General features: G+C 36.6%; 4 protein-coding genes across 5 annotated transcripts; 2 read left to right on the top strand and 2 right to left on the bottom strand.

Moving 5' to 3' along the window:
• The first annotated feature begins 5,831 nt into the window (after positions 1–5,831).
• LOC112772139 (uncharacterized) lies at positions 5,832–9,716 on the top strand. The gene has a single exon (XM_025817019.3). The coding sequence runs from the start codon at positions 6,257–6,259 to the stop codon at positions 9,506–9,508; it is 3,252 nt and encodes a 1,083-aa protein (XP_025672804.1). The 5' UTR covers positions 5,832–6,256; the 3' UTR covers positions 9,509–9,716.
• Positions 9,717–10,647: 931 nt separating this feature from the next.
• On the bottom strand, positions 10,648–27,312 carry LOC112770776 (calcium-transporting ATPase 9, plasma membrane-type-like). 2 transcript variants are annotated; one of them, XM_025815179.3, is made up of 31 exons: positions 26,365–27,312; positions 26,169–26,285; positions 26,023–26,062; positions 25,798–25,922; positions 25,550–25,681; positions 25,357–25,446; positions 17,315–17,384; positions 16,195–16,265; positions 16,026–16,109; positions 15,804–15,881; positions 15,651–15,722; positions 15,450–15,533; positions 15,262–15,344; positions 14,915–15,023; positions 14,760–14,815; positions 14,249–14,291; positions 14,092–14,175; positions 13,836–13,973; positions 13,688–13,753; positions 13,481–13,579; positions 13,291–13,401; positions 13,016–13,183; positions 12,599–12,940; positions 12,401–12,499; positions 12,193–12,330; positions 12,016–12,116; positions 11,880–11,925; positions 11,582–11,719; positions 11,304–11,411; positions 11,119–11,210; positions 10,648–10,978 (listed from the first exon to the last, which is right to left on the bottom strand). In XM_025815179.3, exons 1-31 carry the CDS (start codon positions 26,563–26,565, stop codon positions 10,810–10,812), a joined length of 3,354 nt encoding a protein of 1,117 aa, XP_025670964.1. In that variant the 5' UTR covers positions 26,566–27,312; the 3' UTR covers positions 10,648–10,809. The 2 variants fall into 2 exon arrangements, with proteins under 2 accessions (XP_025670964.1, XP_025670966.1); XM_025815181.3 differs by having other exon boundaries at positions 10,648–10,995; positions 26,365–27,310.
• On the top strand, positions 17,949–19,827 carry LOC112770778 (protein ENDOPLASMIC RETICULUM-ARRESTED PEN3). Its single transcript, XM_025815182.3, has one exon. It carries the CDS (start codon positions 18,208–18,210, stop codon positions 19,642–19,644), a length of 1,437 nt encoding a protein of 478 aa, XP_025670967.1. The 5' UTR covers positions 17,949–18,207; the 3' UTR covers positions 19,645–19,827.
• Positions 23,307–25,357, bottom strand: LOC112770779 (protein ENDOPLASMIC RETICULUM-ARRESTED PEN3-like). Its single transcript, XM_025815183.3, has one exon. The coding sequence runs from the start codon at positions 24,920–24,922 to the stop codon at positions 23,486–23,488; it is 1,437 nt and encodes a 478-aa protein (XP_025670968.1). The 5' UTR covers positions 24,923–25,357; the 3' UTR covers positions 23,307–23,485.
• Positions 27,313–27,337: the final 25 nt, after the last annotated feature.

Raw genomic sequence — 27,337 nt, 5'->3', positions numbered from 1 at the left:
TTAACTCCAGAGGGGAGTTTCTTAGAATTATTTTTCTAATGGATCAGACTCCAGAATCGCCTCAGCTACTTCCTCTTTGCCCTCCTGGCTTGCGAGTACTCTAAGCTTCCTGCTTTCTGATTTCTGATGATTCTAACAAATGATTTAGCACTCTATTTATAATGGTTGGGTCTGATGGACAAATCCCATCCTTACCCTTCTTGTGACGTCATTGCATGCGTCACTGAGCACTTAGCTTGCACCAACTACATTATTGGTGCTTTTGTGACGTAAGCTCTTACGTCATTCAACAATAATGTTGATGGATGACTCAGATGTCTCATCTTCTTCTTTTCCTACGTGGGTGGGGCCTTCAGCATTGTTGCTTTCTTCAGACATTTCTGAGGTGCATAGCTGGCACCTATGGTCTTCTTTGTCTTTTAGTAAATGGCATAGATTCCTCCTTATCCCGTCAGGAAGCTTTTCCAGTAATCCAAAAAAGTTGTAAAATGCTGATTCAAAATCCACTAGGAGTCTCATCTCTCTTGATTCAATTTGGTTTTTCTTACTAGAAACAATTAGAGTGTTTCTACTTTTGTAGTTTATTCTTGTTCTGGATTCTTTGTTTATTTTTTGGGCTCTCTCGAAGACTCTTGCCAATGTGCTAGCCAATCTTCCTTCGTCGCTATAAATTGATAGGTCTTGAACTTGTTCTATTGGTTGAAAGTCTCCTGGGAAGACTGACATGAAAACTACTTGAAATGCTGGGATCAAACATTCTCCTTCTTCATTGAAAATTGGCTGACTACTTGTAAATTTTAGGGATATATCCCTTGGTTCTCTTGCATCAATCATAGTTTTAAATTTTTTCACTGCATCTATAAAACCTGCAGGAAATTCTTTAATAATATTTAAATTGTCAAAAATTAGGATTGTATCAATTAATCCATATTGGAAAAACTGATATGTATCAGAGGGTGAAGCCTCTGGGAAGATTACCAGCTTTGTTAGCTGTTCTTTGTTAATGGGATAATATCCCAATATTGCTCTTTTGTCCAAAGTCCAGTTTAGAACTAGATTAAGGGTTTCTCTACAGTTTGATCTGCAGACCCTTTTCTTGTCATTTATTTCGGCCTTTGTGGGAATATTTTTCAACATTCCTGTTCGAACTTGGACTGGAGTCTTTTGGATTTGGGCTGGAGCTTTGTCAGCTCTTCTTAGAATTTGCTCTGGGTGGAGCACTTCATATTCTCTGAGAGATTCTTTTGCTTCTTCTATTGTCAAGAATCCTCCTTTGTGGATAGTTTTGGGCTGGTGAGTGAATGGGGCTGCTTTTGCCCAATCGTCGTAGACTCCTTTCATTGGGCCATTATAGATGACATAATATTTTTTGTCCTGGGTTGATTTTTTAACTATTTTTGCCAGAGTTTTATTTTCAGGGATTTTTTCAGAAAAAATTAGTTTTGGTTTTGGGTTTTGTGAGTTTTGTGGCTGGTCCACCACGCTTAGCTGGCTGAATTCTGATGGTGTTGTCAGCATTGGTATTGGAGTGGGTAATGTTGCTTGTTGGGTTACTTTCATGGCTTCCATGGCTTTCTTGATGGATTGAATTTGAGCTCTTAGCTGCTGACAGTGGTTGCACCTATCAAGCTCTTGTTCAAGCTTCTGGATTTCTTGATTCATTGTGTTGACAATGAACTCCATTCTCTTGTCAATGTATCTGCAATAATATTTTTATTTCCTTTAATGTACTCGATCTTTATCGGGTATTGTAATAAAAACATTTGCCATCTTACCAGACGACCCTGATTATAATCAGCTTGTAAATTATATCTAATAAAACCTGTTAAATAACTTGAATCTGTTCGTAATGTAAATTCCTTGGGAAGTAGATCAATCCTCCATTTCTTAATAGTTTTTATTGCTGCTAGAGTTTCTTTTTCATGGGTAGTATACCTCTGTTCTGTTGGTGTAAATGTTCCAGAAATATATCTGCATAGTAATTCCTTTGAGGAATGTTTAGAATCTAGTGATTCTTTTTCTTTGTTCAAGCTTTTTTCAGCTTTTTTAGCTTTTAGACAGCCTGACCAGGTTTTGTCTGAAGCATCTGTTTCTACTATTAAATAGTCATCTTCTTCTGGAATATAAAGTTCTGGAAGATTTTTACAGAGTTCTTTAATTTTTTGAATCTGCATGCTATCCTTCTCTTCCCATTTCCAAATCTTTTTTATACTTATTTTTGAAAATAAGTTTTTAGTATAGTCTGTTATATTCTTTAAAAATCCTTGATCAGAAATATAATTTATGCATCCTAAAAATCTTTGTAATTGTTTTCTATCTTCCATTTTATCAGGAAATAAATTTACTTTTTCTAAAACATTTGGTTGAAGTTTTAACTTCCCTTCAGTAGATAGAATTAATCCGAGGAATTCTATTTCTTGTTTTGCTAGTTTAGCTTTCTTTTTACTAAGGACTAAACCTTTTTCCTTACATCTTTCTAGGACAATTAGTAATTTTTGAAGATGATCTTCTTTATCTTGTTTTGTAAAGATTAGTATATCGTCAATGTAAACTAGAACAAATTCATTTAAATCTTTTAAATTTTCTTCCATAAATCTCTGATAAATACCTGGAGCTTGTTTTAGTCCAAATGGTAAGACATTCCATTCGTAGAGTAATACTCCTGTTGATTCTTTTGTTGGACAAGTAAAAGCAGTTAATTTCTTTGTTTCTTCGTCTAAACGAAGTTGCCAATATCCTGATTTTGCATCTAGCGATGAAAACCAAGTTGCTCCTTTGATCTTCTCTAGAATGGAATCCTTTCTTGGGAGCTTATGAGCATCACCTATGGTTGCTTCATTCATTTTTTTATAATTAATAACCATTCTTCGTTTTCCTCTTTTAATTTCGTTATTGTTTTCAACATAGAAGGCTGGGGCCGCATGAGGGCTTTTACTTAGTCTTATAATTCATTTATTCAAAAGTTCCTTACATTAAGATGAAAATTCTTCCTTATCTCTAGCTGAATAGGGAATTCTATTTGAAACATTTATTTCCCTTGTAGGAACTTTTAGCTTAATGCTTATTAATTCTCTGTTTGTATTTTTAATATCTAAAGGATTTTCAGCACAAACTTCATTTAAAAGTTCTTCTATTTTGATTTCAAGGTCATTTTTTGGGGTTTTTATCTGGAAATATAGGTTCAAATAACATTCTTCTAAAATTGAAAATATTTTGAATTTTAAAATTTCGTTTATAGTAGTAGTTGGGATTTTTATTAATTTTGCCCTTTGATTTAGAGAGGAATCATATGGGGCTTTTAGAACTATATATGTTAATTCTTGGATGAAAGGGTGATATAGTTTTAGGAAATTATTCCCTATAATTAAATCTATTCCAGATTCTAATTTATATATAGATGGAACAATGAATCTGTAATTTTGAATGAAGATTTCAACCATTTCTGCCTTTAAATTAATTTTGTGTATAGATTTATCGGCTATTCTAATTCTTAGTGGATTTTCTAACTTTTTCCAGTTAAGTCTTATATTTGAACTTGCAAAACATTTTGTTGCCCCTGTGTCTATGAAGGCATTAATAAATTTTTCTGTAATTTTTACAGTAATAAACGTAGCGCTATTACTCAGTTCCTGAGTTTGTTTCTGAGTCTGTTTCTGAGACATATTCAAAAATATATTTTAATTCATCATCAGATTCTTCTAGAGGTTCCATAAAACAAGTTTTTGCAACTTCCAGTTGTTTAGTTAGGTCTTTTTTATCCTTCTTTTTTGGACATTCATTTGCATAATGTCCTTCTTCTTGACAATACCAACATTTACAGTTTTCTTTTTTATTTGGACAATAGTTCTTTTGTTTTTTATTGATACTTCTTTCCCTAAAATATCTCTTTTTTCTCCAATTTGGATAATATTTTCTTTTTCTAAAGTGATATTTTCTTTTTCTTTTGATATTTTTATAAGGATGGTATTTCCGAATATTTTTATTAGAACCATATTTTTGAGGAATTTCTTCATTATCTTGACAACAAATTCTAATTATATTATTAAATCTTTTCTGAGTAGCTTCTTGCATACAGCGCTCTTTTATTTCCTCTCTTATAGCAAATGTTGCTTCACCGAAATTATTTTCAATTGTTTTATTATTTATTTCTCTTATAAATCTTCCCATAATAATTTCATTAGCAGGATATGGAAGTTTTGTGATATACATGCTAAGATAATGATTTTTATCTTCTTCTTTTAATTTATAATAATATATTCTATATTCACAAATATAGGATTCTATATAGCAAAGATCGAATATCTGAATATTGGCCAAATGATTTTTTGCCTCTAAATACTCTTTTTCAGAAATTTCTTTTCTATGATTTATGACATTTTTTCCAAAGAATTCTTTGTATAGAACCCTCATTATGTGTGCTATTTTGTCATAAGCTGTTGTTTTTTCAGCTAATTCTTCTATTATTTTATTATCTACTGATAACATATAGTTTCTTATAGTTCCTTTTGTGTGGAATCCTATGAAATTCCAGATATCCATTTCAGATAATTCATTTAATTTTGGGTTTGTATAGGCTTCTAATAGAAAAGAGTTCATCCAATCTTCGAAAATTTCTTTTTCGTTCTTTTTGCAATCTAGATCAAGCATTTTTTCTCCTTCTAGTTCTTGAATTTTAGGAACGTATTTAGATGGTATTTTAGTATATTTCGAATTTTTGCTTATAAAACCTTTTTTGAAGGCATAATTTTCAAAACCTGTTTCCCATTTAAATTGGTTTTGATTATTATTCCCAGATGTTCCAGCTTCATCTTTTACTTGTACTGGATGTACTGGTTCTTCATCACTTGAATAGTCTAAAACGTATTCTTCTCTTTCAGAAAATTCTGGTTCTTCTTTAATCTGAAAACCTTGTTCCATAAAATTGTCTTCTTGAGCCATTTTTAATTGTTTAAAAAGCATTGTAACTTCTTCTAATTTTTCATCAATATTCATAGTTTTAGGGGTGGTCTAATCTTTAGATTTGTCGTATCGATTTTATTTTGGACTTCTTCTTTTTTAGGAATTTCTTTTTGAAAATGTTTATCAAGAATCTGTTCAATTTTATTTATTATATTAGGCTCTTCTTTTTCTTTATTTTTCTGAAATTTTAGACAAACTAATATTTCTTCAAGCATATCTATTATAGAATTTAATTGTGGATTAAAAGTATGATGAAGATGGGGATAATTGTCTCCATGATAACATTTTTTAGAAACCCCATGTGAAATATAAGTTTTTTCAGGTTTTTGAAGTCCTTCAATAAAACTTATAGTAAAATAAAGATTTTGAGAAAAATCATTTTGTATTGATTTTAAGAATTCGGTGTCATTACAATTGATATTAGTTAAAATCATTAATTTTTGATCTATTAATTTTGATAACTTAATTATTTCTTCTCTTAAATCCTCTAATTTACTTTTTTCCATTAGATGACGCTTTTCTTTGTTACGCTTTTTAAAAGTGTGATTTTATAAAAAGTGTAGTTTAAGCAAAAATCTTTAAAATCTGTATGGATTTTGTCCTTTTGTGATCTGTACCTTAAAATTCTCCTATAATCAGAAACAAAGGTTCACACTTCACAGTTCAGACTTCAGACTCTCTGACCTTAAAGAACAACCCAACAGCAACTACAATTCGATTTAAATATTTATAAAGTCAGAATTATTGTAACAATATAAGCTTAAAATGATAAATGGTAACATAAACTACTAAAAAAATCTAGGCAAGGGTATATGGCATGTCCGACGTACAATAACATTAAGTATTTCAGTTCACATGAGAGGTGGTAATTTTGGAGTTGCGTTCAGACGTGGAAATGAGTGCAATAGGATTAAGATAAAATAAAAGCAGAGGCAAGAGCACCGTGGCAATCTCTGGTCCCAAGAGAGTCATTAGCCCACCTGCTAATGTATCTTATTGAGAAAGTAGAAAAAGGCATGGGAATAACGGATGCAACAGCCAACCATCATTTTCAATGCGTTTCTACATCTGTACCGCATAACATTACAATAAAATTAATGCAGTGCAGTGTCACCTTCTTGAGCAACCTCCTTTCTTTCTCTGTTCACACTTCACACACTCGAGAACATTGCATCTCATTCCACTCTCTTTCATACCACAAAACACCACTTTTTTCCCATTGCAATGGCCTTGGACTTAGCCTTCTCTCTTGTAAGTCATTATTCTTGTATTCTAATCGTGTAAGGGGAGTGGGTGAATGGGTACGATGAGGGATCTTCTCTTGTTGTATTGCTTGTTGCATGCTGTTTCTGCACTGAACTCTGAAGGGGAGACTCTGCTTTCACTCTTGAGGAAGTGGACATGGGTGCCTCCTTCCATAAACTCCAGCTGGCAATGGCAGCATGCCTCTCCGTCTCCATGCTCGTGGGCAGGAGTTCAATGTGACCATCATGCCCAGCACGTCGTCTCTCTTAACCTTGCTGGCTTCGGGATTGCCGGTCGCTTAGCACCTGAAATCGGGAATCTCACTCAGTTGCACCGTTTGGACCTTGCTGCAAACTCGCTCCACGGCCCAATACCTGATACCTTGAAAAACTTGCGCAACTTAAGGTACATAAGCCTTGCTGATAATTTATTCACAGGCCATTTTCCAGCTTCCTTGACTCAACTCTCACAGCTACAAATTGTTCACCTCTCTGACAACAATCTAAACGGTTCCGTCCCCATAAGTATTGGGAACATGACTCAGCTCAAGATCCTGTATCTTCAGGATAACCAATTATCTGGGACAGTTCCCTCATCCATTGGCAACTGCAGCAAACTACAAGAGTTGTTTTTGAATCGGAATCTGTTGCAAGGTGTTCTGCCTCAGAGTCTAAACAACCTCCATGATCTTGCTTATTTTGGTGCTGCCAGCAACAGCCTTACTGGTGCCATTCCATTTCCAGTGGGCTCTTGTAACAATTTAGGGTTTCTGGATCTATCATATAATGTGTTTAGTGGAGGCATTCCCTCTGGCTTGGGGAACTGTAGTGGTTTATCAAAATTGGCTCTTGTCAACTGTAACTTAGTCGGAAGGATTCCATCCTCCTTTGGTTTACTGACCCATCTTTCTTTTCTACATCTTTCTAATAACCGCTTATCCGGAACAATACCTTCCGAAATGGGACACTGCAAGTCTTTGATAGAGTTGCAACTGTATTCCAATCAACTGGAGGGAAATATCCCAAGTGATCTTGGGAATTTGAGTAAACTCAAGGACCTTGAGTTGTTTTCCAATCGATTAAGTGGCGAAATTCCACTGAGCATTTGGAAGATTCAGGGTTTGCAGAATGTCCATGTGTATAACAATCACCTCTCTGGTGAGCTACCTTTGGAAATGACAGAGCTCAAGCACCTGAAGAACATCTCATTGTTCAACAACCGCTTCTCTGGAGTCATACCTCGAAACTTGGGAATTAATAGCAGTTTAGTCCAGCTGGACTTTACAAATAATAGGTTCACCGGCAACATCCCACCAAATCTCTGTTTTGGCAAGAAATTGAGCTTGCTGACTCTAGGCATCAATCAACTTCAAGGTAGCATGCCTCCTGGTTTGGGAAGTTGTACAACTCTTACGAGAATGATTCTCAAACAAAATGCTCTCACTGGGCCTCTTCCTGATTTCGAAAGCAATCCAAATCTCACATATATGGATATCAGCAATAACAGAATTGATGGAGCAATTCCACCCAGTTTGGGAAACTGCAGAAATCTCACCACCTTAATTTTGTCTGCGAACAAATTTTCGGGGCTTATACCTCCGCAACTTGGAAAGCTTGTGAATCTCCGAACCTTGGATCTTGCTCACAACAACTTAGAAGGCTCTGTGCCATCTCAGCTGTCAAATTGTGCCAAAATGGACAAGTTTGATGTGGGATTCAACTCCCTAAATGGTTCATTGTCATCAAGGTTGCAGAGCTGGACAGGGCTAAGCACATTGATTTTGAGAGAGAATCATTTTAGTGGAGGCATCCCATCTTTCATTTCAGAATTTAAAAAGCTTTCTGAATTGCAGCTTGGTGGTAATATGCTTGGAGGCAGAATTCCTGGATCTATTGGAGCATTGCAGAATTTGATCTATGGGTTGAATCTAAGTTCCAATTGGCTGATAGATGGCATTCCCGTGGAGATTGGAAAACTGAAAAAATTGCAAATATTGGATCTATCTCGGAACAAGTTGACAGGAAGCATACAAGTTCTTGATGAACTCGCCTCATTAGTTGAAATCAACATTTCATACAACTCTTTTCATGGTCCTGTGCCGAAGATGCTAGTGAAGTTGTTAAATTCTTCATTGCCATCATTTTTGGGCAATCCTGGACTGTGTATTAGTTGTTCAATGCGGGATGGCCTGGCTTGCACTAAAAGCAAGTACCTGAAGCCATGCGATAACAAATCACCTAAGCGGAAAGGCCTTAGTAAAGTTGAAATAGTGTTGACAGCAATTGGATCATCCATTTTTGTCATCTTAGCGCTTTATGCGTTTGCTTTTGCTGGGAAGTCAAAGCATGGAGTCAATAATAACAATATTATCTGTGGAGAGGAGGGGTCTTCCTCCTTACTTAACAAAGTCATGGAGGCTACAGACAACCTAAGTGAACGGTTTGTCATTGGCAGAGGAGCCCATGGAGTTGTCTACAAAGCCCTGGTGGGTCCCGACCAGGCTTTTGCAGTGAAGAAGTTGGGATTTGGTACAAGCAGATTTAAGAAGTTGAGCATGGTGACAGAGATCCAAACCCTCGGAAGAATTAGGCATCGAAATCTGGTGAAAGTAGAAGACTTTTGGTTGAGAAAAGACTTTGGGCTAATCTTGTACAGGTACATGCCAAATGGGAGCCTCCATGATGTGTTGCATGAAAAGAATCCAAGGCCAGTTGTCTTAGAGTGGAGGGTGCGGTATAAGATAGCTGTTGGGGTTTCTCATGGACTGGCTTATCTCCATTATGATTGTGATCCTCCCATAGTACACCGAGACATCAAGCCAAAGAATATACTTCTGGACTCTGATATGGAGCCTCATATCGCTGACTTTGGCATTGCCAAACTGTTGTCGGTATTGACAGAGAAATCGCCTTCATCATTGTCGTCGTCTCTCCCCCTTGGCACAATTGGTTATATTGCACCAGAGAATGCATATGCAACAACAGCTAGTAGGGAGTCAGACGTGTATAGTTACGGGGTAGTCTTGCTTGAACTCCTAACCAGAAAGAAGGCAGCGGATGATGGTGATTTGGTGGGTTGGGTTGGATCCCTCTGGAGAGAAACAGCAGAAATTGGCCAAATTGTGGATCCAGGGCTTGCACAAGAATTCATTGACACCCACATAATGGAGCAAGTTACCAAAGTGCTTATGGTGGCTCTGAGATGCACTGAGCAGGATCCCCACAACAGACCCCCAATGACACTTGTTACCAAGCTCTTATCAGATGCAAATCCACCAACAACTAATACTAATCCTAAGGGCTAGTTTATTTTCACTTTTCAAACAACTGCGTTGTAGTTGTGGTGAAACACAGGAATTGGAGTATGTTTGCGATGGTGTATAAGAATTTATTTAACCCATCTCATTCTTTTATCAAACTGATCGTGCAAACACTGAGCACGATATATATTGTATCCAGCAGATTAGTATGGAACTAGAAAATATGAAAAATTAGAGTAATTCTTCCCATAAATTTAGTGGTTCTCTTTTTTGTTTGTTGGATTGATAACTTCACATTCACATACACAAGTAGACTAAAATATGTACGTTTCTACAAATGGTGTAACACTAATAATGTAACAAGGGGGATCCAATGTTTGACATCTGTCAGAATCTAGTTGGCAACATATAGCATCTATGGAGGGCACTGAGATGGGGTTGGCAGAGCACAACGCCAACATTGAGGGGGAGGTCGATAACATGAACATCTGGAAGGCCGTTACAGAGAAACCAGAGGACAAAACCTTACAGCCAATATTAATATATTATTAGGGAGACTCCGAGAGTTACTTGGCCACTTGGGAATTTCACAAATCACTAGTTCGCGACTATAAAGAAAATGCCAAACTTGTACCCTTGTATTGTAATGTTTGATAAAGAGAACGCCTAAGTTGTCACTTGCCTTGAGATAGTATTTTTATACTTTATATTACAGATAAAATAAGATCATAAATTAATAATAAAATAAAGTGACGTGTGGAGTATTGTTTTTAAATTGGTTATCAAGATTTAAAAAAAAAAACACCATAATGCATACATTGTTTTATATTTTTCTTTCTAACAGTTCTTTTTTATATTTTTTTGCACCTATATTTAACTTTGATTTGTATGCTTCTTGTTAAAATATATAGCTTTATATTATACTATTCCGGTAAGCCTTTATTCTTATTTCTCTTGGTCCGATAGCTGGATGAACTTTTAAATTAAGAACAAATATTATCGTTATTTTTAAAACTTTAATAGTACAACATCATCTTTTTAAAAAAGGTTATGTCTAAATATAAATTTTAGATTTTTTTTTTCCTCCTCCAATTACCTGTGCTTCTATAATATATAAATATTTTTTTACCATGTTTACAAGTAGTAGAGAGTATATGGTTTGCGTCTACGTTGGGGCATGCATGTGATGAAAATATAAGATTGCTGCTATATTGTCAATATAATTAACTACGAATAAATTCTAGGAGGAAATTAAATGAAACTGCTGATATCTGTAATATATAGGGAGGGGGACAAATTAGTGAGGGATATGTCACATATGTCAGGCTAGCTAGTAAGCTTACTAGCTATGAATTGAAGGAGAGTGGTTGGTGGATGCTAACTATGACTAGCCAGTTCTCTCTCGTATCTATTGTGGTTGCGCAGCAGCAGTAGTACGAGACTTCTTGAGTCGTCTGATATGCTTCTTTAAGGTCCGTGACCATGGTGTTTTCGGAACTGGAATTAGTTTTCCAACTACAGCAAGAGGCCAGCTGTGTTACATTAAAGCAATCAGTCTTACTATTAATGCAATATATCAATCAATCAACAAATTCAATTCAATTGACCACAAGAAGTAGTCTAGCTGACATGAGCAGGCACTTGAGTCAACTAACCTGATTATCCCAATACCAAGAGAAAATAACCAAAGTTTCCAGTCAAGGCGCACTGTTGAGGTGAATTTTCCGAGAAACTCGATGATTAGTATCTGAACAGTTTAATTTGACTTAATTAGATTCAGAAATACTTGCATGCAAATGCTAAATGATTAATTTAGAATAACAATTGGATGCCTGTTCACCTGAAGCACAAATGTCATTCCAACAATTCCCATGAAGAGACGATTCTTAGTCACTCCTTTGAAAACATTCATTTGATCTATTTTTCTAGCATTGAACTCGTTAAATATCTGAGTCAAAACATTACAACAACCGTCCCAATAAGAATCCTATATACTGTATTACACTATAAAATTATTTTGTTGCAAGGGATGGGGATGGGACAGAGACACATTGTATAAGGAAATCGCAGATTTATCTCCAAATTAAACCATTAATTAAATAGGTTTTCACTACTTACTTGGCATAGAACGAATGTGTTGAATATTAAAGTATTCTTCACTTGTAAGGAGTGAGATTTAGAATCTTGATCATCACCTAAATTAATACTTTGCCAACCGAAATTAAGAATGAGAAGAATGGTCACTTGATAGACAGCCTGGAAAATCAAATGTATAAAAAATCATAAAGTGATAGGATCCAAAGAGGTATATGTAATATGTTTTCAGGCTACACACAACTAAATGATGATCTCACAACAGGACAATGTGCAAGTTTAATTTCTCCGCACAGTATTAAGAATGATGTACTCTAGCTACCTGTATGACCAAGTTCCTCCACATGACATTAGTTATAAGAGATTCCCTGAAAAATCGAGGAAGAGCACATGGTGTGAAATTAAGGCGAGAGACATGGTAAAAGGCAGAAATCAGATCCAAATGAAGCAATACAAACCTTCGGCCAACTGGTGATCTGCGCATAAGGCTGTCAGTTGGTGGTTCCGTAGCTAGTGCAAGGGCTCCAAGAGTGTCCATGATCAGGTTGACCCACAAAAGCTGCACGTAAACAAATTAAACCAAAACTAAACATACATCTGCAAATAAATTAAAGAGTGAGGGAAGCGTGGTGCACCTGTACTGCATTTAAAGGAACTTCACCAGCAGATACGGCGGCCACAACATTTATTACAAGAGCAGCAACGTTAACAGTGAGTTGGAACTGAATGAATTTTTGAATATTCGCATATACTGAACGGCCCCATCGAACAACCTGAACAAACACACAAAACAGTTTAATTAATTATAAACAGATGATCATGCATATGGTGAAGGTTGGTTACCTTAACTACTGATGCAAAGTTATCATCAAGAATTATAATATCGGAGCTTTCTTTTGCAACTTCAGTTCCTTGGATGCCCATAGAAAGACCAATATCTGCCTAAAAGGAACATAGCAAAAGACGGTCATGAATTATAAGTATAAGGAAAAAAAATATACAATTAAAGATCCAGAGATGGAAGAAATATGGTATACGTACCTCATGAAGTGCAGGAGCATCATTGGTGCCATCCCCTGTGACTGCAACAACTTCACCCAATTTACGCAGCGCTTGCACGAGCAAAAGCTTGTCATTAGGAGAAGACCTCCCCATCACCGTTATTTTCTTAGCAACTTGTTCCCTTTCTATTTCAGATAGTTCACGGAATGTCTTCCCTTCAATTATATTTGGCTCCACCGCCTCTTCCTTTGAACTCAGTATTCCACACTCCAAAGCTATTGCCTTTGCTGTATTCAGATTATCCCCCGTAACCATCCGTACCTTAACACCTGCTTGAGAGCATAGTCTTACAGCTTCTTTCACTCCGGGCCGACAAGGATCCTGAATATGATTAAAATTCAGGGTTGCTAACCTCAGTCAAAGCAGAATAAAAGGATCGACTTGTAAGTAGTTTACCTTTATCCCAACAATAGCAAGCAAAATAAGCTCCTGTTCTGGCAAGGACCACTTGTCTAAATCCTCTTGCTTAGAGGGAACTTTGTCCAATTCGTATGGTCTGTACGCAATGGCCACACAGCGCAAGCTCTGGACAGCCATGTCTTCAATGGCCTCCGTGAAGAATACCTGCAAAACATAATGTTAATCTTTTCCTTATCCGAATTGCTCCAATCATTTTAAGAAACAAACATAGCTAACCGCCAGTTATAAGAATAGCCAACCAACCAACCAACCTTGTCTTTTTCAATAGATTGCAACTGACCATTTGAATCAAGATATTGAGTGCAGGCTCCTAGAACTATTTCTGCAGCTCCTTTCCAATGTATATGTACTCCAGAAACCCCCTGCCACCAGAAATGGAATGGTGTTAATAATCAACCAGCATTTTAAATGCTAATTTATTTATTTGATAAAAAAAATTACCATCTTTAGAGCAACACCACCTCGCTTTTTCTCAGAATTGAAGGGGAAGACGTGGAGAACTGTCGAATTTGATCTGGTAAGATCAAAATTCATCCCCAACTGCCATGACTCGATTAATTAAGTTCAGCTTCAAAATCAATACATCAATACATACATATATATACAGACATATATTAACCAACAAGCTAATTAATTAGTAGGACCAACCTTCACGGCCCAAGAAAGAATTGCCTTCTCGGTTGGAGATCCTGAAATCTCTGCCTCTCCACCATCCTTCCAAACGAAATATATAATGCAGTCAGAATGAAAACCATGGGAATAAAATATTCTATAGTTCTAGATTAGATCAACAAACCTTAGGCACAAAAACATTGCCCGTAGTATTCTGTGCAATGCCTTCATTTATGAGGGATAGAACTTCTGGATGCAACTTCGACGAGTCATCGGGTGGATCTTGTTTCTTCCTCCCAGCATATGCCTCAACTACAGTCATCTATATATATATAGGATTCCGCAAAACAAGTTACTATTCACATGCATATTCATGCACAAATGAGCTTGGTAATTAACCATCTGAGGGATGAATATAATGTAACATACTACCAACCCACCTGATTCAAGGTCAAAGTTCCGGTCTTATCACTACAAATTGTTGTGGCGGAGCCCATAGTTTCACATGCTGATAGCCTTCGAACCTGCACAACTATGCATGTTTTAAAACTAATTAACTCATGACAAAATAGTTCTGGAGAATAAAAGGATAGTTACCAATGCTTTGTCTGCCATCATTTTCCGCATAGAGAAGGCCAGGCTATATATCACCAACAAAATACAAATTACCCTTAATAGAGGAATGCACGTCTCTCAGCTCCCTTAGTTTTTTACATTTGAGCTGTGTATAGTTGGAGTCTATGATTCCTATGATTATGGTGGTTATAATAGCTATATAAATAAATTAAAATAGGTGTTTGTTTTCATATAATGTAAAAAATACGGAAAAAGATAAAAATAAATAACAAATTACGTAAATTTTACTGCTTTTTATTTAAATAAAATATTATTCTACTAGCAAATATATTTATTCTCTATATTCTATGTATATTATTATTATTATTCTTTATAAAAGTATTGGTATTATTAAATAATAAAAAAATATTACTTTAATTTTAATAATATCTTTTAAAATAACATAACTATTATAGTCACTATAGCATAGGTACCATAGCGTCCACTCAATGTACACGGGGAAATAAAAGTAAAGTATAGCGACATTACTAACGTTAAGGTAACTGCCAAAGGTAGACCTTCAGGCACTGCAACAACAACAATTGTAACCTGCACCACTCTAGGTTTAGTTGAGAAACAATTACAAAAACGATAAAATGGAAATAAAACAAGAACAACAAAGTTACATGTATTAGGATTCGAACTTACTGCAATGGTAAAGAGTTTGATGACCCCGTCAACTGCATCACTAATACTAGTCTTTCCCGCTACAAATTGCACTTGTCCGTCTACATCTTTTGTATTGCCAGAGAAGTATCTACGATTCCAAAATCATTACTCACTCTCTCTCAACACACACACACACACAGAGCACGGAGCTTGTAGTAACTATTAATAAGTTTTAAGTACACTACACTGGTTATTACTAACATCACGTGTTACTGCTAGTTAGTAGTACTATATAGTAAGTACTAAAAAAACAACCAATCAAAAAACAATTGAATTGATCTATCTAGCTACGTGGATGCTTAATTAGAAGTGTTTAGTGTGTTTACCTTCCCAAGAGGACTGCAAGAACAGAAACGGCGACAGTAAGCCCAACTATGCCAACAAACGTTGCTACTCCATTCAAACGTACCTATTACGTTACGTGTCACCCAAAAAATATAATTAGGTAAAGTTATAACAGCGTTTTCTTTGTTTAATTTTGGTTTTGGATTTGGATGCATGCGCGCAAGAGAACCTGTAACGGAGTCTCTTCCCCATTATCCTCTGAGATACTTGCCATCAACAGTCCCCATTCAGTGTTAATGCCAACACCTGTTACCTACACATCCATGCCAATATCACATCATGGCATATATAAAAGAAAGAAAATATTAGCATACCACCACACCCCCTAACTGAGATGCAGCATATTAAAAGGATTATTATAATACTGTACCAGCATAGTACCAACTCCATCTGCTACTTTGCAACCGGACATCAAAAATGGTGCCTTGTGATCCTTCTGAACCTGCAGGGCACTCCTAGCTTAAAAATCAAAACAAGAATAAACAACCACTAATTAGGTCAATTGAAGGAATAAGCAACATACAATTTTGCTTTCACCAGTCATACTCGATTCATCAATGGCAAGTGAGTGACCAGTGATTAAAACTCCATCAGCAGGAACCTGATGATTACACCCATAAACAAATTAAAGCGATTAATACAATATATTATAATAATATAGAAAGTCAGAAAGAATAATGCAATATTCAGTTCCGTAAACAAGCTTATATATGTATTATAATATATAATAATATATATATATCACCTGATCACCTATTTTAAGAGGTACTACATCACCAACAACAATATCAAATATGGATAATTTTATTGTTCTACCGCCTCTAGTGACCTGCAACGAGTTAATAACGAGTACATTTGATTAGTTTAAGTTTCGACGTAGTGAGTTATCTGTCATTGTAATATAAACTACACACCTCCAATTGTATATTTTGTTTTTCTGCGTTCAAGTTCTTAAACTGGAGAGATTGCCGATAATCACTGACGGCTGGAATATAAAAAGGCAAAAGTAATAACAATACAAAAATTTAACGGTTTTCGAAGGAGCGAGGGCAATTCTAGAGCTACAAATTTTGTGTCTAAATTACTTAAATGTAAATGTTAAAAAATGTGACCCACTCTTTTATGAAATTAAAACATGTATATTTTGTAGGTAGTATAGAACACACTTTGGACGAAAATTCAAAAAATAAAGGCACCCACTAAAATAAATATGCTAAATTTTTTATTTTTTTATGAAAATACTTGTATTAAAAATATGACTTATTTATTTAGCTACATTTTAAATAAAAATAACATTTTTATAATATACTAAAATTAAATTTTATATGATAAAAAAAAGAAACATCTTCATATACAAATAATTATATATAAAATTTTATTTGTAGTATTTACAAAAATAAAATGGTGGTAGCGGGTATCAGTCTATCAGATGTGTTAGAAATATTAGGTAAATAATATTTTTAATTTAGATTAAGTGTTAGGAATTAAAATAATATTTTTATATTTATTTTGTTTTTAATTAATATTAAATAACTTTTTTGTTAACTATTTTGATCTTTTAATATTTTTCATTTTTTAATTATATTCGACTAAATCATATTTAACTTAAAAAAAACACTTTATATAACATCAGTAACTAATTATTGCAATGGTATATATACTGCACATTTATTAAATAATTTAATTAAGTATCAATCCATTCATTATTAAACTGATTATAAACATTAATTATTTTTGTTTATGTTATATAAAGAGTTAAATTTTTATAATAAATGTAAAATTATTTTAAACTAAAATAAAATCGAGTATGTTGCCACCATTTATCTCAGAAAGAAAGTTACTGTATCTAGGTATCAATGGAAAAGAATTTCACAATGATATATAGTGCACATAAATTAAATTCATATATACTATTTTATTTAATATCAAATAACATTATTTTAAACAATTTTATTTTAATATTCATATAATATTTGACATGATATGATGATAAATTTACTTTTATTTATCAAATGAAAGAAGCTGTTCGGATACCTGTAACTATAATGACAAGAAAAACTGCGAAAGTAATGCTCCCACCGTCATACCATCCATGTTCCAAACCCTAACGATTACAAATTAATGAAATGAACAAACTTTTATGAATGATCATTTGAATAAAAATATAAAAATGAAGGAAAAGTCTAGGAATAAACAATTTTATTAAAATTTAGCCTACACTTAACTAGTAAAAGAAAAATAAATAATTCTACATTATTAGATGTGATCTTACACCATTAAAAATATTAATAATGACTACAAATTATAAAACTTGCTGATCTCTTAGTATTCCTCGTATAAATAAATTGATTACGTTTGGTATGCAGTATTAATTAAATGATCATTAATTTAAAAAAAAATTATTTAAGAAACAATAAGATACCAACTTAAAAAAAAATCTAAAATTACTTTATATTATATTTCTTAATTGATGTTTATCTTATTTTATTTCTTTAATTATTGTTAAAATAATTGAATAATATTAAATGTTATATATATAAATTAAGAATAATAAATTAAATAAAATAATTTTATGTTATTATATCACAAGTATTACTTTATTATTTTTAACCAAAGCATTAAAATAAAGAAGGATACATGAGACAAACATTATAAGAGCAGGATTCAGGTGGAATAAGCAAGAGACAAGTAACCAAACTAATATTAAATGATTTAAACTATGCTAAACATTTGCCTTAGTCTTAAATCTTAATAGGAGCCAAACTATGTGCATGTTTGGGCGCCATTAATAGTTAAAAAAATTACTCATTTTGAGGTTATTTTTTACGTTCCTTAATAGTTAAAAAAGAAAACCGAAAATGACCAAAAGTCCAAAACTAAGATAGGGAGAAGCATCAGTTGATAGACATAGTCATCACCAGTCAACAATGGAGGCAGAGGGCAGTTCCCAAGCCTCTGCGGCGGCATCAGAGTCCCAAGCCACCAGCGAACGCATCAAGCTCAACGTCGGCGGCAAGCTCTTCGAGACAACCCTCTCGACCATCCGGTCCGCCGGTCCAGACTCCCTCCTCTTCGTCCTCTCGAACCGCCCCGCCAACGACCCCAACCCGGTTTTCATAGACCGGGACCCCGAAATCTTCTCCGTCCTCCTCTCCCTCCTGCGCACCAATCAGATCCCCTCCGCCGCCCGCCGCTTCTCCACACAGGAGCTTGCTGACGAGGCCGCCTTTTACGGCATAGACTCCCACTTCCGCTCTGCTGCCGCTCCCCCGCCCTTCTCCGGCATCGATGCTTCCATCGTCAAGTCCATCAGTCCCGCCTCCGAGGGTCTCCCTTCCACCTTTGCCGTCGCCGACAACGGCGCGGTCTGGATCGCCCACGGCGGCCAGATCTCCAGCTATGACTGGAGCCTCGCCCACACCGGCACTCTCCGTACTCACCTCGACGAGATCGACTCCATCTGCCGCGTATGGACGGAGATCGCTGCCGTCGGATCGGAATCCGATGCCGGACTTCATTTCTACGACTTCTCAAGCAGCCGCCACGTTGGATCCGTACACTGGACCGATCCTTCAGATCCTCGCATATTCAAGGCTCGCGTTAACGCCATAACCGCCTCGGAAACCTCCGTGTTCGCCTCGTTCGATTGTCCTCACCGCGAGAACATTGTTCTCGAGATCGACAAAGAGAGGATCCAGATTGTATCGCAGTTAGGGCGCCAATCGGGGAACCAGGCAAAGCACATGGTTCCGTCGAAGTTGACGTTTGTTCCGGCAACCGGAGTTCTCGTCGGAACCGCCATCACGAGCGGCGCGTTCGGCTACTCCGGTTACATACGGATTTGGGACCCCAGGTCCGGAGACGTGGTTTGGGAGACAAACGAGCCTGGTGCGGGTCGGAGTAGCAGGTTCGGAGACTCATTTGCTGACGTGGATGTTGACGCGGAAGGGTTATCGATTTTCAAGCTGTGTTCTAAGTCTGGGGATTTGGGTATGGCTGACATGAGGCGTTTGGGGGATGATCCTTGGGTTTATTTGGAGGAGAAGAACCCTAGCATGGTAAATTATGGTGGTGAAGTGAATAATTTGTTGATGCATTGTTGTTGGGGGCAAGTGTTTGTTGGAAGAGGTGGAAGCTTGGAGGTTTGGTCAAGGGTTCAAGCCCATGGTGGCAGCATCGAAGGTGAGAGCGGGCGTGAAGGGTTTTTTCGGAGGAACTTCGTGGATAAGAGGGGTGATTCAGAGAGAGGGGATATAAAGAAGATTGAAGGTGGTGGGGATAGGTTGTTTGTTAGTAGGGAAGGTGTTGAAGGTATTGAAGTGTGGGAGAGTTCTCATACTTCTGGAGCTGTTCCTGTTTCATGACCCCTCCCCATGGATTAGGGGCCTTTCTTTCTCAACATTTTAGGTAGGGGTTTCTTGTTTTGTAAGATTCATATATTTTTTTCCTTCTGATGATTCAATGAGAAACTGTTTAGTTAGTTATAGCGCTGATATTTTCAGCTGTATACACTTGAATAATTTATAATAAGATGCAATTTCCTTACAGTGTATGTGTTGGTTGTGATTTTGTTATTACTCATTAGTCATCGTGTTTTGTCAGGTTCTTTGCTAGGGGTTTCCATTTTTTTATGCAAGGTTCTTCTTCTTTCATGAAAACTGTGTTATTAGCCATAGAAAGTAGTTCTTTACTCTAATAGCTTGAACATTTTCATATCAAGAAGTGTCTTGGACTTGGTTGTGAAACTATGATCTTGGTATAGTGCCGTTTGGATATCTTCAATCTGATTTACTAATAGTTGCTAATTATGTGAGTATATTTTAGTGAAAGCTTTGGGATCATTTCAATGTTCATGGTCAATTAAGTACTATACTTTTCTGTGATGGCCTTAGTGAACTTTATCTTTCACTATAGTCCTGTTATGTTTGACACAATGATAGAGAAGCATGATTTGTGTACAATGCACCATTCTTGTTAAGGGATATGTTTAGTACTTAGTAACTATTTTTGTTCTCTTTTTTAATGAATGTTATGATATAAAGCTTTGTTTTTTTCACTGCAACATTTTGCTAACAGCTTTTTTTTTCCGGATAAGTAACACAAGGTAACTAGAATAAGTAACACAAAGTAACTCAGCCTGTCCGAAAGAAGCAGGGGTCAATCCGTCGCAGTTTTTACAATATCAAAACACCAAACATATCAAGAAACCATACATATCAAGCTAAACAGCACATTTTTATAACAGCTTTTATGCCTTTGCCAGTTATTACTGTCTTTGATCACACTATTTATCTGCTTTGTTTGTCGTGTTTCCTGAATGAAAACCTTTGTCATGGAAGACTCAGATCATATAGTTTACTTTTGTTGCAAATTATCCTCTTCATTCATTGCTCTATTGGCGGATTACAGAACACACCAGTTACTTAATTCTAAGGATCTCAACTTCAGGTATGTTTACATTACATGTATAATTATTAATAATCTATCTATATTCGATGACCACCATTTCTTAAACTGTTCAGGTATGGATTTTATTATTTAAAAACGTAGTTACTTGTATTTATGATGATGACTTTGTAAGTATTCCCATTTTATATAGTACTACATCAAATTTGATTATCTTGTTTTAGGATGGGATGGGCATTAGAAGTAGATTTCAGCACTACAATTTTCCTACTACTTACCCATGGTTGATATTTGGTCAATTTAATCTATTGCTTATTTATTTTTACTATCATGAGCCATTGTTTATTGATATTATGAACATTTGAGGACATCACCATCTTGTCGTACTATAATTTTCTATTATATTCATTTTCTGATGTCTGAACTCAAGCTATATGTATGATATAGCATGATTAGGCATTTCAAAATGTAAACAGAAAGCGTCATAAATAATGAGGAATCTGAGGGTTAGAAACTTCACACATTATTAGAGGAAGAGTGGATTGGATGCTGTTAATCATAGGGGAGATGGTGCAATTCAGCCTATTAGGGATACAGAAGGCTTGGTTGAGGAAGATCAAAGAACCAAACTCTTTTAATCATGCTTACAAATTCAGGCACGCTTTTGCATTCAAATATTTCTTTCTTAATGATTTAACATGGATGATCTTGGGTTGAGGAAATTCTGAAAATTTTTAACAAGTGGTATTAGAACCATCTATGATTAAATTATTGAGAAATAATAAAAGATTTATTTTTCTTATTCAGTATTCTTTTTAAAGAGTTTGGCATTCAAAGATTTAATCCTAATCTTATGTATATAAAAATGCGAACATAACCAATATATATAAGAAAGCAATAATACATAAGATTAGGATTAAATCTTTGAATGCCAAACTCTTTAAAAAGAATACTGAATAAGAAAAATAAATCTTTTATTATTTCTCAATAATTTAATCATAGATGGTTCTAATACCACTTGTTAAAAATTTTCAGAATTTCCTCGACCCAAGATCATCCATGTTAAATCATTAAGAAAGAAATATTTGAATGCAGAAGCGTACCTGAATTTGTAAGCATGATTAAAAGAGTTTGGTTCTTTGATCTTCCTCAACCAAGCCTTCTGTATCCCTAATAGGCTGAATTGCACCATCTCCCCTATGATTAACAGCATCCAATCCACTCTTCCTCTAATAATGTGTGAAGTTTCTAACCCTCAGATTCCTCATTATTTATGACGCTTTCTGTTTACATTTTGAAATGCCTAATCATGCTATATCATACATATAGCTTGAGTTCAGACATCAGAAAATGAATATAATAGAAAATTATAGTACGACAAGATGGTGATGTCCTCAAATGTTCATAATATCAATAAACAATGGCTCATGATAGTAAAAATAAATAAGCAATAGATTAAATTGACCAAATATCAACCATGGGTAAGTAGTAGGGAAATTGTAGTGCTGAAATCTACTTCTAATGCCCATCCCATCCTAAAACAAGATAATCAAATTTGATGTAGTACTATATAAAATGGGAATACTTACAAAGTCATCATCATAAATACAAGTAACTACGTTTTTAAATAATAAAATCCATACCTGAACAGTTTAAGAAATTGTGGTCATCGAATATAGATAGATTATTAATAATTATACATGTAATGTAAACATACCTGAAGTTGAGATCCTTAGAATTAAGTAACTGGTGTGTTCTGTAATCCGCCAATAGAGCAATGAATGAAGAGGATAATTTGCAACAAAAGTAAACTATATGATCTGAGTCTTCCATGACAAAGGTTTTCATTCAGGAAACACGACAAACAAAGCAGATAAATAGTGTGATCAAAGACAGTAATAACTGGCAAAGGCATAAAAGCTGTTATAAAAATGTGCTGTTTAGCTTGATATGTATGGTTTCTTGATATGTTTGGTGTTTTGATATTGTAAAAACTGCGACGGATTGACCCCTGCTTCTTTCGGACAGGCTGAGTTACTTTGTGTTACTTATTCTAGTTACCTTGTGTTACTTATCCGGAAAAAAAAAGCTGTTAGCAAAATGTTGCAGTGAAAAAAACAAAGCTTTATATCATAACATTCATTAAAAAAGAGAACAAAAATAGTTACTAAGTACTAAACATATCCCTTAACAAGAATGGTGCATTGTACACAAATCATGCTTCTCTATCATTGTGTCAAACATAACAGGACTATAGTGAAAGATAAAGTTCACTAAGGCCATCACAGAAAAGTATAGTACTTAATTGACCATGAACATTGAAATGATCCCAAAGCTTTCACTAAAATATACTCACATAATTAGCAACTATTAGTAAATCAGATTGAAGATATCCAAACGGCACTATACCAAGATCATAGTTTCACAACCAAGTCCAAGACACTTCTTGATATGAAAATGTTCAAGCTATTAGAGTAAAGAACTACTTTCTATGGCTAATAACACAGTTTTCATGAAAGAAGAAGAACCTTGCATAAAAAAATGGAAACCCCTAGCAAAGAACCTGACAAAACACGATGACTAATGAGTAATAACAAAATCACAACCAACACATACACTGTAAGGAAAATTGCATCTTATTATAAATTATTCAAGTGTATACAGCTGAAAATATCAGCGCTATAACTAACTAAACAGTTTCTCATTGAATCATCAGAAGGAAAAAAATATATGAATCTTACAAAACAAAAACCCCTACTAAAATGTTGAGAAAGAAAGGCCCTAATCCATGGGGAGGGGTCATGAAACAGGAACAGCTCCAGAAGTATGAGAACTCTCCCACACTTCAATACCTTCAACACCTTCCCTACTAACAAACAACCTATCCCCACCACCTTCAATCTTCTTTATATCCCCTCTCTCTGAATCACCCCTCTTATCCACGAAGTTCCTCCGAAAAAACCCTTCACGCCCGCTCTCACCTTCGATGCTGCCACCATGGGCTTGAACCCTTGACCAAACCTCCAAGCTTCCACCTCTTCCAACAAACACTTGCCCCCAACAACAATGCATCAACAAATTATTCACTTCACCACCATAATTTACCATGCTAGGGTTCTTCTCCTCCAAATAAACCCAAGGATCATCCCCCAAACGCCTCATGTCAGCCATACCCAAATCCCCAGACTTAGAACACAGCTTGAAAATCGATAACCCTTCCGCGTCAACATCCACGTCAGCAAATGAGTCTCCGAACCTGCTACTCCGACCCGCACCAGGCTCGTTTGTCTCCCAAACCACGTCTCCGGACCTGGGGTCCCAAATCCGTATGTAACCGGAGTAGCCGAACGCGCCGCTCGTGATGGCGGTTCCGACGAGAACTCCGGTTGCCGGAACAAACGTCAACTTCGACGGAACCATGTGCTTTGCCTGGTTCCCCGATTGGCGCCCTAACTGCGATACAATCTGGATCCTCTCTTTGTCGATCTCGAGAACAATGTTCTCGCGGTGAGGACAATCGAACGAGGCGAACACGGAGGTTTCCGAGGCGGTTATGGCGTTAACGCGAGCCTTGAATATGCGAGGATCTGAAGGATCGGTCCAGTGTACGGATCCAACGTGGCGGCTGCTTGAGAAGTCGTAGAAATGAAGTCCGGCATCGGATTCCGATCCGACGGCAGCGATCTCCGTCCATACGCGGCAGATGGAGTCGATCTCGTCGAGGTGAGTACGGAGAGTGCCGGTGTGGGCGAGGCTCCAGTCATAGCTGGAGATCTGGCCGCCGTGGGCGATCCAGACCGCGCCGTTGTCGGCGACGGCAAAGGTGGAAGGGAGACCCTCGGAGGCGGGACTGATGGACTTGACGATGGAAGCATCGATGCCGGAGAAGGGCGGGGGAGCGGCAGCAGAGCGGAAGTGGGAGTCTATGCCGTAAAAGGCGGCCTCGTCAGCAAGCTCCTGTGTGGAGAAGCGGCGGGCGGCGGAGGGGATCTGATTGGTGCGCAGGAGGGAGAGGAGGACGGAGAAGATTTCGGGGTCCCGGTCTATGAAAACCGGGTTGGGGTCGTTGGCGGGGCGGTTCGAGAGGACGAAGAGGAGGGAGTCTGGACCGGCGGACCGGATGGTCGAGAGGGTTGTCTCGAAGAGCTTGCCGCCGACGTTGAGCTTGATGCGTTCGCTGGTGGCTTGGGACTCTGATGCCGCCGCAGAGGCTTGGGAACTGCCCTCTGCCTCCATTGTTGACTGGTGATGACTATGTCTATCAGCTGATGCTTCTCCCTATCTTAGTTTTGGACTTTTGGTCATTTTCGGTTTTCTTTTTTAACTATTAAGGAACGTAAAAAATGAACCTCGAAATGAGTAATTTTTTTTTATTCAAATAATTTTATATCTAAATTTATCTAAAAGGATAAAGGGAATACCTCTTTTCTCAGTGAAATTAAGAAAGAGAATTAAAATTTGGACAAGAATATTTTAGTTTAGTGATTACAATTAACGCGTATTACATGACAGCACTAGAGGTATTTTATTCAGTTAGATGATACATGGAACCGCATGTGCATGTATGTTACCTAATTCATCACATAATCAAGCTGTATAGCGCATTAGTGCTCGAATAAATGTTTGTTGTGAATGATGAGAATTAGAAAATAAGAGTGTTATTCACACACCTCTGTTTTTATTCCAAGTGCCAATGATACCACAGCTGCTATAATCAATATTATAAGCGTCAGATCTTGCCAAGATTCCCAAAGAAACCTCTGTAAAACAACCACTGTTAAACTAGCAACTACTTCGTTAACTGCAATTTTTATCTTTAATTTCCTGAAAAGAAAAGATGGTATAAAAAAGAATAGAAAGTACCCAGAAACTTCTGCCCTTTTTCCGAGGATATGTATTAGTTCCAAATGCTATTTTCCTTTTTGATAGATCAATATCACTTCCACTAATGCCTTTCTCCGGATTTGATTTTAGTATATCCGCTAAGCCCCTAACCTGATGAATAAGATGTCGTATGTATATGTGTGTGTTAGCAAATAAAGCACAAGGCTTCAAGCCATCAATTTAACGTAGTGCACAACATACAAAAGGTTGTATTGAAGTAGACTTGCCCCTCCATAGTGTTGCAAAGCAAGAACGTTCTGATCCTTAAACATCGAAACTAGTTGTTCGAGTCCAACTGCATAGTCACCATCAGGAGTTGGGGCTGCCAGGGATGGCGCTGCTGTATTTGTCACTGGATGTCGTATGATACAAGTTTAATTTTAGGCATGCATACGTACGGAGGGAATAGTAATAAGAGAAAAATTTAATTCAATGGACAAGTACGTACGTACCTAGTTCCCGTTCCCCAGCCAATCTGAAAAGCAAAGCTGCCTAATATAATAAAGCAAGTAATCGTGGTTGATTAGTAGAAGAGAAGCGTGGGAAATAAACCAAACTAATTGATTGATCAGGAGGGAACTTTAATGAGCTAGCTTACTCTTATGACTTGTGCATGGGCTCTAATCATGCTTTTCTTTTGCTCTTTCTCCTCTTCCTTTTTCAAGTCCAAAGTATATCTAAAACGCCTGGAGGCATTCAGAACCAATGCTGCTTGCTGCAAATAATTAAATGATCAGTGAAACTTCCTTTCATCGTTGGAAAAGTAAATTGGATAAAATGTTGCGGGTGCTTACTCTCCAACGCTTGAGCGTCTGGAGCGGGACGTTCTTGGTGTGGATAACGTCAAAAGGATCATCGGGATCCACTAGTTCATCGTCTTCTTCTTCTTCGTTGTTCGAAGCGGGGTCCACGTGGTCATGGCGGCCGCCAGCGATGGTAACTGTGAGGAGGCCATTGGGAGAGGAGTTGGAACCCCGCGAGGTAGAGCGGGCCATGTTTGCCAAGGTCTTGGATCCAGACGTACAGATCGGTCAATAGTATATTGTGTATATATTTGTTCAGATTCAGATGACCACTTCGATCACTTCGCGCCAAAGGTGAATTAATCAATCAAAAGAGTGGATGGATATAATTAATTAATTAAGGTGGAGAAGATAGGAGCAAAAATGATGAGAATCAAAATGAAATTAAAAGAATTCATAAATCGATCAGCCAAGAGAGACCGAAGAAACTAGGTAGGTGGCTAGAAAAGGAAATAAAAATGTTAATGAATAAGATAATTAAACCGCAAAGTAAAGAGATAGGTCTCCATGATCGTCTGGATGGATGCAGGCATTGCATATGGATGATGCATGATGGAAGCCTTGTTGGCTCATGGCTCTGCTGCTATTTGGCTATTGTTGGGCAATGCTATTATTGCTAGCTAGCTGGAAATTCCTCCCATCCCCAACAAACCATCATCCTATTCATTTAATTCATTAATTCTCCTATTTCTTCCCTTTCCCCATTCAATTCTATTCTATTCTCTCTTCGTTTCCTATTTCCTTTTTTCTTTCCTAATTCTATATTTAGATCATCATAATTCAAGCCACACGTGTACGCACGCTACCTTGTGCTCTCTATCCTCTAAATCTTTTTCTCAAATTAGTCTGTTATGTGCATCAGCAGAAAAAAGCAGCAGACCAAGAATTGAGCAACCCATATCATCAATTTCCATTAGCTCTGCTTATTTTATTATCAACTACTTAATCATGTCACAATTCAATT

The sequence above is a fragment of the Arachis hypogaea genome, chromosome 18 (assembly GCF_003086295.3).
Source record: "Arachis hypogaea cultivar Tifrunner chromosome 18, arahy.Tifrunner.gnm2.J5K5, whole genome shotgun sequence".
NCBI lineage: Eukaryota > Viridiplantae > Streptophyta > Magnoliopsida > Fabales > Fabaceae > Arachis > Arachis hypogaea.
The sequence above is the reverse complement of the archived record's forward strand: the minus strand, read 5'-3'. Positions and strand labels throughout refer to the sequence as shown.